At 39.3% G+C, this 18,016-nt stretch overlaps 1 protein-coding gene across 4 annotated transcripts in view; it reads right to left on the bottom strand.

Moving 5' to 3' along the window:
- The window catches only part of NCOA1 (nuclear receptor coactivator 1), a 426,703-nt gene that overhangs the window by 66,935 nt on the left and 341,752 nt on the right, over positions 1-18,016 (bottom strand). For all 4 annotated transcript variants that reach the window (XM_070734872.1, XM_070734876.1, XM_070734874.1 and 1 more), the window contains exons 6-7: positions 10,533-10,627; positions 5,182-5,359 (exon numbers count right to left, since the gene is read on the bottom strand). In XM_070734872.1, coding sequence (XP_070590973.1) covers positions 5,182-5,359; positions 10,533-10,627 — 273 coding nt within the window. The remainder of the gene's footprint in view (positions 1-5,181; positions 5,360-10,532; positions 10,628-18,016) is intronic.

Here is an 18,016-nt window from a genome sequence, read left to right on the forward strand (position 1 = left end):
TATGTGTGGAAAAACCTCTGACCACAGCAAACACTCCTCTTTTGTTCTCTATGCAAACATTTCGTGTGTTCTTTCTGTTAAGGAGTGTGCAGAACCCTTGAGTTATCAATGCGCAGAGGAAAAACATGGGATTCCAGCAGATATCCAGGAGGATATGAGCAATTATTCAGTCATACAAAATAGATGCATTAAAGTTTATAAAATAGTGTTTACATTTAGAAACAGGACAGTCAAGTTAAACAGTCCGGTCATTCATATTCAAATCAGTCAATAACTCTCAATACAATAATAATATTACAAGCCCGTCTTTGTCGTACATACATTACGACTTACAAAAACATCAACTAACACAGTGCTTACTACATCAGTCACAGCAGAAAGAATAGAGACAGCAGAGAGAGAAAATCATGCTTTCTGGCGCCCTCTTATGGCAATTTGCAACACTACCTCTTAAAGCTATGGTACTTTAATATATACAAACATTCATTGTTAGCTTGTTTATATATTGCAAACCCAACTGTCTTGTACATAGTACTAACTCTTTCCTTCCTATGACTACTAATGCAGCACCTTTATTACTGCAGAGGAAATACAGTAGATGCCAAGAAGATCCAGATACCACCTCGAAAAAGACAAGCTCGTCCCCATATTCTCCTTACTCCTTCCACCATCTCTAAGAACATTTATGGCAGATATCAGGAGCCATCCAATGACTTATTTCTCCTTCTTTCTGAATTTCTTGATATCCTCCAAAGAGGAAGAATTCAGGGGAATTTTTTTTACAGGAGGTGAATAGTGCAGTGGTAACTCTACTTCTCCTTCCTTAGTTGAAAAAAATCCCCATGATTGACTAACAAATGATAATGCATAGCTGGGAATGGGTCTTTCAGAAGTAAAGTTCAAAAATAAATGTGTAAGGTTAACACAATCTTAACAGATGTATTTTGCATAAATAATCTCTCTCCAAAAATCGAAACTAAAAATATCACAGTTTCACCAAGAGGTTTACCGATTGACACTTTCGTGTGTGTGTTGGGGGGGGGCATTTCTCCAGCCACAAACATCATTCATGGTCAAGCTTTATATCACTACATCCTTTTAGTGATTAAATATACATGCAAAGGATGTACTAGACTCAGAGAAGGATAGTACTTCTGAAATTTTCTGCTATGGTTACCTCTCATATTTGCATTCAGCATAGCAGTTTCCTTGGCAACCATATTCACATTTTTTTTTAAAAAAAATCCATGCTCAGTGTGAATAAGGAACACCTTGCATAATTTTCTCAGAAAGTACTAGAAAAACACAAGTTTTTAATTTGTCTATAGAAAATTGGCTGAGCTGTATGCGAGTGTGAGAATAAGTGTTTAATGCAACAGTAACATTTCAGAAAACACTGAACTCTATCCATGCATAAGTGTACACTGTAGTAAGCTAAAATCAATTAAGACCTGATTAAGTGAAATATTGATTTAAACCTACCTTATATTAAATTAGCTTAAGTCAATTTTATATTGACTGAAGCAAATTTGATACCAGCCACATTGAAATCAATATTAAAATGGTCTATGCTAGCACTAGTTTAACAAAACTGATTTTGAAAATTGCAGCATATGTTAAAGGGTGCATCTGATTGTTTACTTAAAATCTAAAACAAGCTCCAGCAATCTGATATTTAAATTGCCAGTATGATATAGCATTGAAACATTGATAGACCCAGATTCAAATCCTGCCTCTGCAATGGAGTTTGTCTGAGGGACTGATTCTCTCACTTTGTTTTTGTTTTGAAATAAAATAAAGGGAAATCTCAAATACTTGGATTCTTGGATAAGGATGAAAAATAAAGCTAATAAAGTTTAAAATTAATAGATGAAGGTAAATAATCTTTAAATCCTGCAGTGCTTTGCAGTGCAATAGAAACATGGTAAAAGTAAGATCCATCTTGGGCATCCCTCTTCCCCAGTAAAATGTACTTGGTATGTATGATTGTGCATATACAGGTATGACATATTATTAGATGATGCTTGTAAACATGAGCCCCCAAAATGTCCATCACTGACTAAGATCTTATGCAACTGCATGGACATGCAAGCATCTGAGACTGCAGTCTTCCTCTCACTGTGAAATCCCACCAAAAAAGAAAGGTAGCAATAGAAAGGGAAAAAAAGAGAGCGCAGAACACTAAAATACATATATAATTTCAAAAGGATCCTTCTTCACGGACTAGTTTGTCTTCCAAACGACTCAAAGAAGAGTAACATACAAATTTTTCACTCTTGCACATCCCTTCTGAGTAGTGATGGGCGAACCCAACGGTGTTCGGGTTTGGCAAGTTCGGCTGAACTTTAGGCAAAATTTGGCCGAACCCGAACTGAACCCGAATGGAGAATCCCGCCAAGAGATTCCGGGGGCGGAGCTTTGACATCACGTCATGTTTATTTTTTACGTGAAAGAACTGCCCTTTGCTTGCAGCGCCGCTGCGGCGTCCTTTTTTGTAAAAATAACAATGTTTATTTTTAACATAGAAACATAGAAGTCTGACGGCAGAAAAAGACCTCCTGGTCCATCTAGTCTGCCCTTATACTATTTTCTGTATTTTATCTTAGGATGGATATATGTTTATCCCTGGCATGTTTAAATTTAGTTACTGTGGATTTATCTACCATGTCTGCTGGAAGTTTGTTCCAAGGATCTACTACTCTTTCAGTAAAATAATATTTTCTCATGTTTTTACATGAAGACCTCCCTTTGAAGGAGCTGGGGAATCCCTCCCACGAAGAGATTCTGGGGGTGGAGCCTTGACGTCACCGGCAGGTTGCTCAGGACGCCAAGGTGATCACTTCCTGGATTCCATGGAATCCAGGAAGTAATCACCTTGGCGTTCTTAGCAATCTGCCGGTGACGTCAAAGCTCCGAATGCCGAATGTGCCCCGAAGCTGAACGCAACCTCGAACTTTGCCCGAAGTTTCAAAAAAAATTCGGGTTTGGGTTCGGCATACCGAACACCGCAAAATTCAGTACAGACCCGAATTGTGCGGGTTCGGTTCGCCCATCACTACTGCTGATTATTAGCCCCTTTTGGCAACACTTTTCTAGATAAGGGACCATTTTTAGATTTTGAACTTATTGCATTTGGAACTTGTTTCAACTATCATTAAGGTTGCACAGGCAGGTCTATTAAATTTGGGCCAATGACCATACACATATACATGTATGTGCTTCATAAATGCACAAATGCAAGTATATATGCATGTAGGGCAAGTGAAGGGATCCAGATTATAAAACAAGAAATCTGTATTGCTTCTTTATTCTCATATTCCACCTATAATTTGAACCTTCAAAGAAGACCTGCAGAGTGGGTAATACAGTAAGAGCTGGGAATTTCTCTCTCTTGGCTTTCTGCATCCATATAAAATCATTGCTGACCTTCACTTGTTTTCCATAAAGTGCTCAGTGTGTTATTGATGGCTTTTCTTTCCCTCCATGGATGGAAGTGTATAACATGTACCTTTGCAGCTTCAGCAAACTCTTGCATTGACCCAATAAGACAGTTGTTAAGAACTATGAGAGTTTTCTGAATTAGTGACTTGTCAACTAATAAAGCTTTAGCTAATAGGCCATAACTTTGATAAACAGAAGCTTGTTAAGCAAGAGGGGTTTTATCATCAAGTTGATTAAACAGCAGCAAGCAGTTGACCTTCTCTGAACAAAACATTGATTTGTAAGCAGGCAGTAACCTCTCTGACTGAATCAGGCTATGTACTCAATGTGCCGCATTAATGACGAGCTGACCAAAGAGCATCTTTGTGCCTCCAGTCACTGGTTTAGTCTGCTGGCTAAGCTGACACTCAGTAAGCACTGCACATTTTTAGCTCTCTAGCTTTCAGACCGGCAAAAGAAAAATTGGTTTCTGGTTGAGTAGTCAACTGAAGTTCTTACTGAGAATTACATAATGATGCTTGTGAGTTAGCATATTATTCAAAAATCAGCTTAAATGCAGAATGAATGATATGCATTTGGAATGGCATGTCACCGGCAAAATTAAATTGGATCTTGTTTGCAAAACAGAGCTGCTTCCTAATCTCCTAACCACCTGCTAGTGCTCCTGAGTGCAGCTTGCATCTACTCAACTGCACATTCAACATATTAAACTGAAGCCTTGGAAGAAATCAAACATTTAAACATAGAAACATAGAAGTCTGAGGGCAGAAAAAGACCTCATGGTCCATCTAGTCTGCCCTTATACTATTTTCTGTATTTTATCTTAGGATGGATATATGTTTATCCCAGGCATGTTTAAATTCAGTTACTGTGACTGCTGGAAGTTTGTTCCAAGGATCTACTACACTTTCAGTAAAATAATATTTTCTCATGTTGCTTTTGATCTTTCCTCTAACTAACTTCAGATTGTGTCCCCTTGTTCTTGTGTTCACTTTCTTATTAAAAATACTTCCCTCCTGGACCTTATTTAACCCTTTAACATATTTAAATGTTTCGATCATGTCCCCCCTTTTCCTTCTGTCCTCCAGACTATACAGATTGAGTTCATTAAGTCTTTCCTGATACGTTTTATGCTTAAGACCTTGCACCATTCTTGTGGCCCGTTTTGGACCCATTTCAATTTTGTCAATATCTTTTTGTAGGTGAGGTCTCCAGAACTGAACACAGCATTCCAAATGTGGTCTCACCAGCATTCTATATAGCGGGATCACAATCTCCCTCTTCCTGCTTGTTATACCTCTAGCTATGCTTAAAAATGTATCATATGGAGGGGCTTTATGAATCTGATGTGTAAAGGAAAGAACACATTGGTCATTTTGTTCTGTGCCATCTATTATCACTTCTTTAAGCTACAAACCTCTTATTTTTCTTCACAAATATTACCAAAGAGTATCAATCAGAACTGTAGATTAGAAAGCATATTTAGGCTACCTGGAATTTTCATCAGTTACCTTTTTATACCACAATTTTTAATATATTCCCTATATTCTGGGTAAAATGTTTTTAAGTCAACTATTGTGGCCTTAGAGAGCCTTAGTTTTTCCTGCTCACTTACACCGTGTACTATCTATAAAAGTTATTTTAGTATTCTGACACAAATTTATATTGAATGTGTTTTGTTGATTCAGCAGCAGCTTTGCAAAGAGAATGAGAGAAGGCCAAGAAGGTCAGACTGCTCACCTAGTGACTTAGGCAGCAAATTCTTCACAAATTCAGCATGATCTCCCACATGCAAGATACTGTAGACACTGGTGTTCATAAGCTCCTCTTGGTTATAGCCTAAGTAGCTGGTCACATTCTCAGACACAAATACAATCCGTCCTTCACGATTCACAACAAAGAAAAAGCCATCCAGTGCCTGCAGGGGCCAAAACAATGACAAAGGGCATTAAGAAAGGTGTTTCTATCTCTACATGTCTTTAGAACAATGAAGAGCTGACAGTTGGGGTTATGGATGATCATGGCACCATCATCATGGGTAAAGTATCAGAAATATACAAGTAACAATAATAAATAGGCCCAGAAGTCATGCTTAATGTGTAATCAACTCATAAATACTGGTCACTACTCCTTATGTGGGCACATGCATATCACTTTAGTTGAACACTGCACAAACAGTGACACACCCACTTTATGTACTCTACTTAAGGCAATACTAACAAGGGTTTTCAGAAAAGGTCTAGTTTTTTAGATTATACTGCCATTAAATTTCCCAAACTTCTTTGCTGCCCAAGGTGACTCTGCAAGACTCTGTTGCCTAACTAGCATGTTTTCTTACAATGCTGATATAAAGAAATGAAATAATTGTTGGCATTGATGCTCCAGGATTAGTGACAACTCCCAGGGTGTTGTTTATCCCACAATTTACCTCATAATTTGACGTTTGTCTTATTATCATTCCTTTTGGTAATGATTATGCAAATTTTAGATTTATTTATTTATTTATTTATTTCTGCAGAAGGCCAACTTGAGGGAGAAAAACTGTTCTTCAGACATTTAAATCAGAAGGATCTTAATGAGGCTGGCCAAAAACAGAGTTCCCCAATCTTTTTGGCTTTGTGGCCCCTGAATGGGGAGAGGAGAGGTGATGGTTCCACAAGAGTGGTGGGGAAGCGGACACATACGGGGGTCCATTTGTGTGAGTGGCAGATGCTCGACTGCCATTTCCATGGCCCGGTTCTGAATGGTTCAGGGCCCGGTAATGTGCTGTGACCCTAGAGGTTGAGGAAGCCTGGCCTAAAATATTCTTATGCAAAGATGAAACCCTACACAGTCTGCTAATTAGGATGGGGCACCTTTGAATTCTTTTTTTTAAAGAAAAAAATTATTAAATATATACATATTAAAAAACAGAAAGAACAGAACATTGTGTTTTTCAGCTTGTAAATACAGTTGTGCTATGTCTGTTGTAGGACAATACAACACATATCCCTTTCCCTCCCCCCTCCCAAACTGTATCTTTGACAGTTTATTTTTTACAATTCTACGGTCTATAGTGTCAGTGTAATTAGCAATGTAACATTGGTTAATAGTCATAATAATAATAAATATCTTACAATAAATAAATAAAGTGTTGTTTACAATCTTAATCATTTATATCCTTGTTTTTACTTATAATTCCAGTTTTGTCTATGCTATATCTAGCTTCTTGTTTTCCATATTATATACAGCTATTCTTTTTTTTTTTCCGGTTTTCAACCCAACTATAAAAATCTTTCCACATATCATTATCATGTGCTTTTTTGTTGTTTTTAGGTTTTTGTGTTAATGTATCAAATTCTGCACAATCAAGTATTTTTTGGATCATATCTCTTTCCGTTGGTGTGTCTTCTTTCTTATCCAATTTTGTGCTATGGTGATCCTTACTGCAGTGATTAAGTGTTGTATTAAATAATAATGTTCTTTCTTAATTTTCATGTCTATTATACCTAGAAGGAAGACCTCTGGTTTAAGTTGCAATTTAACTTTGATAATTTCATGTATCCACATTCTAGTTTTATTCCAGGTTTTTTAAATTTTGAATTCTTAAGAGTGAAAGAAACAATGGGGTCACTGCAGAAGTGGGCCAAAGTAAAGTAGAATCTAACTAACACAATAAAGTTGAATCTAGCTAACACGAGGCATGGTAGATTTCTGATTGCTGTATATTTTCTAAACAGGATGGAGCGACTTCCCTTTGGTATAGCTGTGGGATGCCTAAGTGTTACTTGAGTCATGCAGGGTTGAAGATGGTTTGGACCGCCCCTTCATCATTCAAAATAATATATTGACCCAACCGCACACTTGGGAATTTCTATCAGCACTTGTTTCCCTTTTTAGTATTGCGTTTGCTAGGGAGACATAATATATTTGGCTCTGCACTCTTTATTTTGTACTGGAAGAGTGGTTCCTTCTATATTAGCTGCTGGAAACAGGAAGTAATTTCAAACCAAGCCAATCCACACTCCACAGCCTGCTCCCCCCCCCCAAACAAAATTAGCCCATGGCTTGCAGTTTCACTGAGTCACAGTTGTCTGTTGCTAAGCAACTAGAGGTTTCTGCATTACATGCTTTTGAGTGGAAAGTGCAACTCACAGGTTCCTGCCTGAATTAAAATCCCTTTAATTTTCAGCTGTTTTAGGACACTAACAGTCTTATCCTAACAATTAAATGTGATACGATTTTTAAAAAGTATTTCGGAAAAAGAAAGGTAAATGAATAAATCATACAAGTGACAGCAGTAAAGGAAAACAGTGAATAAACAGTTGAAAAAAATATTGAATGTAAATCAATCTTAGTTAATGTGGCCCATCTGACATTTGTCTAACCTGAGACTGATCATAAATAATCTACTTCCAGATATTAGGAATGGGACTAATTTTGCTGTTGAATGTAAAAATTCATACATGAATGGTACAAGTGATTGGTGAGAAGGGAACGTGTATCGCAATAAATATAAAAACAAATGACCTCTGAGTTCTTGCATGAGATAACTTCCCTTCTTTAATATGAACCCCCCCCCCAACTTGTTAGCCTGAGGGGGTTTGGTACATTGCATGCACCTCCTAGAATAGGGGTGTCAAACTCGCAGCCCAGATGCGTCATGCAATGGTCACGCCCACTCCCGTTTTAGCGAAGGGGGGAAAAGTCATATTATGTCATGTGACAACATCATGACAACATGAGTTTGACACCTCTGTCCTAGAAGGTGGTGAGTGGACAGAATATAGTCTTACCTTTACCCGGAAATACAGCATTGGTATAACCGTGACTGCTAATTTAGCCTACACGTTCTCCATATTGTTAAAAAGTATAAAATGAACCAAGCTATGATGGGCAGCAGAGGTCAATTGGCCATTATAGCAATCACCTATTATTTATTTACTTGTTTATTAATACCATCCAATTCAAACATGGGAGATAGAATTTTGAAACCTGAAATTGACCTATCCAGATTCCTAAGAGGTCAATAAGGGGCGAGTACAAGTGCACTAGAGTGCCTTCTGTCCCCTGTCCTATTGCTCTCCTATATCTCCTATACCTTTCTTCTATTCCTATATCTCTTCTTTTATTCTTTCATTGATATGTTCTATTACTATACCTTCTTTTCTATTATTTCTTAGATATATTTTACTATGAGTATCTCCTCTATAACCTTCATCATGCATTTTACTATGTGTATATAGATATATACCCACTAAAACCCTCATTGTGTATTGGACAAAATAAATAAATAAATACCAAAGTAATAAATTGTGAAGCATATGACAGAATGAAAGTAAGTAAACAAAAGTAGATACGTTGTGTGGCTGAAAAATTAGGAAACAGTGGAAGAAATATATCTGTTCAGAGTGAATGTGGCTTGATTTTGTGGAGCAGGGTTAATGCATATAAGGTAGCTTTATTTATGAATGAAAGGGATGAAAAGCATATCAGAAAACATGCACTAATATCATCTAGGGTACTGTCAGTGTATATGAAAGCAGGAATTCCTAGGCTAGCGATAGTAACATATTATGCCCCAGGAAATGGGGAAAATAAAAGAAGCAAAGACAATTTTTTAAAAAAAACCTATGCAATTTTCTGAATGAACACAACACAGGAAAAGGATTATTCAAACAAGTGACATGAACAGATGAGGGAAATGAGACCCAAAATATAGAAAAAAAAATTATTAGGACATTTAGAGATCAAGAATGATTGAGAAGGGTGACAGGAGAGACAAACCTGCTTTGAAAGAGCTCTCTTGGTTTTGTAGCTAAATTTTTTCCTTATATGTAATAAAAACGATTTTTAAAAACCATGATTAATTTTATTGTTTATGAAAAAATGTTTGGGAGCATGAGTGAAAGCCACAAGATTGAGAGAGGCACTAAATGTAGGACAGAACCACAACAAAAAACCCTCTGTAGGAACAGAAAGTAGAATCCTATGAGTCTTTGTGGCCTTTTCTCTTAGGGTGGCACAGGAATGTTAGCAGTGGTAGCTTTGGAGACAGGCAGAAAGGAATTCCTTAGGAAAGATTAGCTGACCAGCTGGAATGGGTTGGGCAGCAGACGGAGTCTGATGATTGGTTCCAGAACTGGAGAAGTTGCTACAGAGTTCCTACAGAGAGACATGGATAGCATGGCAGCTTTACTAATATTGCTAATCAGAAGAAACATAATTGGTTGCAATGGGAACTGGGTGCTACAGTTATGCAGTGCTATGTGAAATAGAGAATAGAATTCTTTATTGGCCAAGTGTGATTGGACACACAAGGAATTTGTCTTGGTGCATATGCTCTCGGTGTACATAAAAGAAAAAGATACATTTGTCAAGAATCATGAGGTACAACACTTAATGATTGTCATAGGGGTCAAATAAGCAATGAAGAAACAATCAATATTAATAAAAATCTTAGGATACAAGCAACAAGTTACAGTCATACAGTCCTAAGTGGGAGGAAAAGGATGATAGGAATGATGAGAAAAAACTAGTAGAAATAGAAGTGCAGACTTAGTAAAAAGCTTGACAGTGTTGAGGGAATTTTTTGTTTAGTAGAGTGATGGGGTTCGGGGAAAAACTGTTCTTGTGTCTAGTTGTGAATAACCAATGCATAAGAAATACTTAAGAGGATAATAGGTGTGGAATGAATGGGGATCAAAAATCCGTTTGTGACCACTGGTTAAGTGGACATTGCAATGGTCATCTTTTTCACTCTTTTTCAAGAGTGAAAAATGGTCATGTGTCACTTTTTTCAGGTCATGTGTCCACTTTCTCCACTTCAACCAGCCACGAAATGAATGCTTGCAAGTCAAGAACTACCTATAACTATACCTAGTTATGATCTGCCTACTTATGATCCTAGTAATGATCTATGATATTCCCCCAACATCTTTCTTATAGTCTAATTAGTGATTAGATCCCAACACAGAAGTTCCACAATTTCTTATACGAATACCTACTTTCTACTTTCCACTTTCCAGCAAAATTTAAACGTAAAACTATTAACAACAAAAAAAGTTGCATTAGAAATACTACGTGGAGCAGCTGTTTTCTTAAGCACATACCTCAAGAAGAAGAGGCCCAAGGGATTCCTTTTCAATCACTCCTTGGCTGCTGGATGAGATATCAGACTTCTGGACATCATCATCAGCTGTTTTTTCTACAATACAGAAAAATACACTTTTGAGACAAAGAGAATTTACTTTCATTTTTGAGTACAACTTAACCGTTCCAGAAAAAGTCTGTAGAGAAAGCATAACAAATGTTTAAATCGTGTTTGCCAATAAGGTCAGAGACTAGAAATATGCCAAGAAAAAAGGAGGAAAAGAAACTAGAGGGGCACTGTCTAGGAAGGAGGGGAAAACAAGGGCATTCATTTAAAGTCAGAGACAGTCCTTGTTTAAAAAGAGAAACGGAAGATCCCTTTTCTTTGAATTACTGAAGCAGGGTCAGTAATTAGGAAACGCATAAAAAATGATCCACAAATAGGGAAAAGCAGGAGCCAGGAAGATCTTGGAACAACAGTTGGATTGAGGATGTTCTCACAAAGAGCCAACTGTTGAGCTGCATGAAAGCGAATCCAGCATTATTTCATTCCAATGATTTTTGCTCATGCTGAGGGATCTGATTGACCATTTAGTAGGGATGGAAACTAATCTCCTCTACAGCATTCCCAGCCTTTTGAACTCTGCTGAATTAACATTCCCATTATTCAATAGCCATGTGGCATGGCTGTTGGGAATTATAATCCAACCCATCTGGAGGGGGGGGGGTGTCTCTGGTTGGATAATGTTCTTCTAAAGATAGCTTTCTTCTGCAGTATGTAATTTAGCTCAAAAGCAAGAACTCTCTGCAGGCAAATCACACGCTGTAGCTTCTTTCTTCCAGTGGCATATGATCAACTAACTTTCACAGACTAATCTGGGGAAATTATGCAAAGTGAAAAGAATACAGAGCTTCATCTGTAATTATGACATAGAAAGCCATCTGGATTGGGGATGGTTTTCAATGTTCTTCCAACTCTGTGATTCTGAGATCATAAAAAACACAACGATCTCAACTTTTGCTTTATTTTAGGGAATGCTGTAAAAGCTGCGGAATAGACATGGGAAATGCAGTTGGGGTCCTGCGTAAAACTTGTCTGTGAGTCAGGAAAAGAGTTTAAAATATTGTTGCACGCTGTGAACGTCTCTGTTGTGTCATGCCAATTCCACTGAATTACTGTTCAGAATTATTGCCGTGATTTTCCATTCTGAATCTTTAATTGGGATAGGGAATCCTTCTTCAAGTTTAGCAAAATAGTTTTGCACTGCGTTTTCAGTTCTCTTATTCAAAACAATCCACTAGTACAGTGTTTTTCAACCAGTGTGCCGCGGCACACTAGTGTGCCGTGAGACATGGTCAGGTGTGCCGCGAAGCTCAGAGAGAGAAAGAAAACAAGAGAGAGAGAAAGAGAGAGAGAGAGGAAGAGCAAGAGAGAGTGAAAGCAAGCAAGAGAGAGAGAGAGAAAGAAAACAGAGAGAGAAAGAGAGAGAGAGAGAGAGAAATAAAGCAAGAGAGAAAGCAAGAGAGGGAAAAAGAAAGAGAACAAGAGAGAGAGAGAAAGAAAGAAAGGAAGAGAGAGAGAAAGAGAACAAGAGAGAAAGAGAAAGAAAGAAAGAAAGAGAGAGAGGGAGGGAAGGTGGGAGAGAGAAAGACATAGAGGGAGGGAGGGAGGGAGAGAGAAAGAGAGCAAAAAAGAGGAAGAAAGAAAGAAAGAAAGAAAGAGGGAAGGAGGGAGAGAGAAAAAAGAGAAAGAGAGAGAAAGTGGGAGGGAGGGAGAGAGAAATAGAGTGAAAGGGAGGAAGAGAGAGAGAGAGAATTTTTTTGTCCAAACTTTTTTAAGCCGCCCCCCCCATCCCCACTCAATGTGCCCCATGGTTTTGTAAATGTAAAAAATGTGCCGCGGCTCAAAAAAGGTTGAAAATCACTGCACTAGTAGAATGAAACTACTGCCTTCCCCACTGTGTCTAAAAATTATCCCCAACTCTCATTTTCAAGAATGTAGCGTGGGCATTCAAAATGTATTTTATGAAGCAAAATTATTAAAACACCCAAAAGGGCCATTGGTTTTACCTGATACATCTCTTCTCATAGGGTGGAGCTAACATCTAAGAATGGGATGACAATGTCCCTGCGACCAATGAGGACTGAGTCTGTCAAATTGTATATCTTCATCCTCCTTCCTTAATTCCCCCTCTTTGATGAAGAACGAAGGACAGACTTGGTGTGTAGCTCCCCAGTCCAAACAAAAGGTAGAAGATAACAATTTGATGTCCCAAAGGCCAGGCCAGACTGGGATTGGAGGTTAGCTCCACCCTACGAGAAGAGGCGTATCAGGTAAGACCAACACCGCTTCCCCATAATGGGTGGAGCTAACCTCCAAGAATAGGACAAACCAAAGCAATCTGTCCACTAAGAGGGCTAAGTCTGGTTGGCTTCTCCAGTCTGTGGCACCATGCATTGGAGACCTCTGTGACCAAATGCTGCCTCCGCTATTGCAAAAATGCCAGTTTTACAGCGGTGGATAAAGGGAGTTGGTGAAACCCAAATGGCCACCCAACAGACCTCCTTGATGGATGCTTGAGTAGACCAAGCCACTATTGTGGCAGCACTATGGGTTCAAAAAACTCTGAGGTATAGGCGCGGGCGGAAGGTCTGGCCACATCAGTAGCAGAAGCCGTAGATTGCCCCTCTGTTGGAGACCTGCCTCAATACCCTGCTTTATCATGACAGCTATCAAATTCTGGACACTAGGGTCAAATGTCACTATTGGGAACAGGTCTCGAATCCCAGAGGTCGTCGGACAGAAAGTTGTTGAGGCCTGTGAAATGGGTCCCTAGAAGCACCATGACAGGAAGGGACTTCCCAGATGTCCTTGTCTGCTCTGGTAAAGTTCAGATGGTTCAAGGATACAGCTTCAGAGAGGTGCAGATAGACCACCTCGGTTAGAATAATGTTCTGGCCACCCGACTGCTGGAAACGGGGCTACCAGTTGATGAGGCTCCTGATAACTGTGGCTAGACTTGGCACAAATCTTGTTGAGCACCTTGGCCCTCCAGATCTCTTCCCTCTGGGCCATCTTGAGGACTTGGGAAGGTCACCCACAGTGGAGGAGTGCTGCTTGTGGGTCCTGTCCTTATAGGAGGATGACCCAGATGTCTCAGCTGAAGGCTCAGGGTTCGAGGCCGTAGCCTCTTTGGCTTGCCTCTTTGAAGAATGGCTCTTATGGTTCTTGTCATCCTCTGCCATTTCACTCTTAGGAAAAGTGGCAGTAATTAACAGCTTGAAACTGGCTATTGCGGGTTCAAACGGCCTTGTTATGATTAATAGGCCTTTGCCCCACTCAACATGCCCCCCACAAACATCCTTCTCAGGAAGAGATGGCTGCCACCTCACAGAAATAGGCTGTAATGGAACCGTCACCTGTGCCACACTCAAAATGGCTGCCACCCACAAGATGGCCACCTCCTCACACAATGGAATAAATATGGCTGCCACCTGACAATATGGCCACTTCAAAATGGCCACTGCTGTCCTTTTCCATAAACTTCAGCTAATGATTAAGGCACAAAGCCCAATGGCTACTATGCAAGATCATGGAAAGGGCTACTGGCAAGGCCGAGTGGAATACATTTGATAATGAGCGGCGAATGCCTGTCTGAGGGGCGAAGACCCCTATGCAGGAAGACAGGTGAAAAGTCAGCTAAACAAGCAAGATAGCTCCAGTGGCTAAAGTTCAAGTCTGGGCTGTCACACCCTAGCTGAGTGGCAACGGATCAGAGACCTCCCTGTCCATTAGTCACAGAAGCGCAATAGCTCTAGAGACAAAGACAATGAAAAAGACAGCAAGAGGCTAGATTAGATAAATGTTGTCACACAGAGCCAGAATAAATTTCACGGATTGATCCCTTAAGACTGAAAGCGAGAGGGAAAATCCCCTGTAGAGAACGGCCCTCGGCTAGAGGCTCTGCAAGCAGTGAGAGCTGAAGCCCTCACCTTTCTCAACCCAGTTTTAGATCAGCTGGGGAGAAATACTCATACAGTAGTACCTCTAGATACGAGTTTAATTCGTTCCAGAAGGGAGCTTGTATGTCGAACAACTCGTATCTGGAACAAATGGCTTTAGACTTTGTTTTCTCCCTCCGAGATAACCAGAAGCAAGGATTCTTGCACCACCTAGTGGACGCTCGGCTCGTATCCCGAATTTGAGCTCGGGTCTGGAACAGAAATTTCTCTCCCCTCGTGGCTCGTAACTTGGAATACTCGCATGTGGAGCAGCTCGTATCTAGAGGTACTACTGTATTTCAAACTCTCAATGGCAGATTTTGGAGAGACACCTCAGAAGAATGGGAGCACTAGGAGAACACGCATCCTATTATCCTATTCAGCCTGAGGACTGAGTCAAAAGAGAAGGAATTAAGGCAGGAGGATGAAGATATACAATTTGACAGACTCAGTCCTCATTTGGCTGAAGGGACGATGTAATCCCATTCTTGGATGTTAGCTCCACCCACTATGGAGAAACAGTGTATCACCATCCTTCAAACTAAATCTTTATTTAATATATAGTTTCTCACATCAGATTTTGGGATTGAATTGATGATTTAACAAGAAATTCAGGAAATTCCACATTATGAATACCTCTTGAAATTCCAGTCTGGAGATCTGGGAGACCCAGGAAGGATAGTCTTTTATTTGAATATCTGTTTGGGGGGGTGGGGGGTGTCAACCTATTTTCCAAAGCACCAAAAGGCAAAACAAGGAAAAATGGATGGAGAGAAGCAACTTAGAAATTTAGGTTCGCCATCACTGGTATAGGATCTCCTGCTTAAGCAGGGGTCAGACTAGAAGACCTCTAAGGTCCCTTCAACTCCGATGAAAATGAGATATTTTTTCACCGGGAAGACCTCCTTCCCGGAGGAACTTGTTTTCCCAGACTGTAAGCAGTCAACGTTTTTTAGATAAATGATGGTGGTAGTGATGGTGAAACATGAAATTAAATACATGTCTCCAATAGGTTTACGGTAATGATGTTATTTTACAAAAAAAAAAAAACCCCACCCCAAAACAAATCCAATGTACTTCCACAAAATGAGACAGGGGAAGAGAAAATAATTTTAAAGAACGAGCAGCCAAACGTTGTTTAACCTTGGCAGTAATTTTCAACAGATCCAACCTTCCAAAAGGATGCTGCAAATGAAGGCCTAAGTATGTCAATAGTATTAACTGTGCATTTGCTGCTTTGCTTAAAAAGGGCAAGATGCAAAATTCAGGAGTCAGCTATAAAACGAGAGGAGCAGAAACGGATGGCACAAGCAGAAACCTGGAGGTGAATGGAATTAGGTTAGTACCAAGAGGGAGAATTCTAGGGAAGTGCTTGGAGATTCTCTACTACAGTGTTTCCCAACCTTGGCAACTTGAAGATATCTGGACTTCAACTCCCAGAATTCCCCAGCCAGCGAATGCTGGTTGGGGAATTCTGGGAGTTGAAGTCCAGATATCTTCAAGTTGCCAAGGTTGGGAAACACTGCTCTACTGGACTTTTTGGATTTTTAAAAAAAGTGATTTATACAAACTAAATAAAACCTATAGCTAGATTTTGTTCTGTTAAAACCTATTTCAAATCACAAAGATAGGATTAGAAGAGTGGTCTGCCTGGTTACAGTTTTGTTTCCCAGTAGTAAGGTATGGCTGTGAAAGTTGGACCATAAGGAAGGCTGAGTGCCAAATAATTGATTGAAGCTTCTGAAATGGGGTGCTGGAGGAGATTCTTGAGAATCCCTTGGATTGCAAGGAGATAATATCAGTCAAACCCTAAAGGAAATCAACCCTGACAAGTTCTTTGGAAGGACAGATACTGAAGATGAAACTCAAATACTTTGCCCTCTAATGAGTAGAGAGGACTGGCTGAAAAAGACCCTGAAGTTGGGAAAAACTGAAGGCAAAAGGAGAAGGAGACGGCAGAAGATGGGATGGCTAGATAATATCACTGATGCAATGAACATGAATTTGAACAAACTCCAAGAGCCAGTGGAGAAGACAGAAGCCTGGTGTGCTATGATCCATGGGATTGCAAAGACTCACACGTGGACTTAGTGACTGATCAACAAAAATATGAGTTTTGCAATAAATTTAAATTACACCATTATGCCTACCATCCCTGTCCTACTGTCCTATTGCCTAATTTACCTGTACCTACTTTGCTAATGTTTATGTTTATACCAATACCTACCATTTTGTACATGTTTGACAAAATAAATAAACTCTCTATTCTGTCCTTAGTAGTTCCTTTCATTAATCATGGGACCAAAAATTTAACCAAGTTTCTACTTCTCAAAGTGCAGCTTTTCCATAACGCAAATAATAACTCAGGGGCGTTCCTGATTAAGGTGCAAACATTTCCCAACCTTCTCTTCTAAAAGACCTCCTTCATTTCACATAGACCAACCAACTATTCAATCTCATTTTACTAAACTTTTCAGATTGCATGGATCAAGCTATACTCAGGTTTGCAAAACAGTAAACTTTCAGGAATATAAGATATTTATTATATGCAAAAAAAATGTGAGTCAACATTTGAGTATAACATTACAACGTCTTGTCATGAAAAACTAGGATTATTCCTGTAAAAAAATTGAAATCCCTAAAACTTTGTAATAGTTATCTGATTACTCTTTGAATCTGGTTATCATTCAAAGAAATATTTCAATGTCCAATTAATTATCCTTTCTCTCTTTCCATACACTGTACTTAATTCCCTTGTCTCAAAAATATTTGCATATTTAGTATCTGTGCCATCTCTCATAATGGAGAATGGACAGAGACACACATAAAAGTTGTAGACAGCAAACTATACAGTTGAAGACAGGCAGCAGACATTCAATCGATTGTGCATGATAAAGTTGGGATTAACAAGCAGGCAAGAACAAGAAAATCAGTTCATTAAATAAAACAAAGGCATACTAGTAAAAGGTTGGACCAGGGATGGGTTCCAATTTACTTCACTGCCGGCTCATTTCTTCCTGCACCGCATGGTTGTGCCTCATGGGGGCGCAGTACCAAAAAAGAGGGGAGGGAAAAACCACCAAAACCAATATGACAACACATCCCCAGTGCCAGAAACTTGGCTTCTGCTCATGCGCAGAAGAAAATAAAAATAAAATAAATAATAAAAATTTTAAGATCCAAAAAACAACTAAAAAAAAGATGGTGGTGGTCTAAGAACCAACACTGACCGATGCGGTTCAGTGATGTCATTGTGACATCACCAGTAGGTCGCTACTGTTTCTGGCGAACCGGTCTGAACTGGTAGGAACCCATCTCTGGGTTGGACATCAGGAAAATAGTCTACGAATTTAAGTGTCAGACAACTTGAAAAAGAACAAGCAGTCATACAAAGATGCTACTTCTGCACTGATCCATAGCAAATGGAATGTTTACATAAATCAGATAGAAATACATCCACACCCAGACTAGAAAACCCTTTATTACTTAATCTATATTTCTG

Source organism: Erythrolamprus reginae, chromosome 1, assembly GCF_031021105.1.
Source record: "Erythrolamprus reginae isolate rEryReg1 chromosome 1, rEryReg1.hap1, whole genome shotgun sequence".
In the NCBI taxonomy this organism is placed as follows: Eukaryota; Metazoa; Chordata; class Lepidosauria; order Squamata; family Dipsadidae; genus Erythrolamprus; species Erythrolamprus reginae.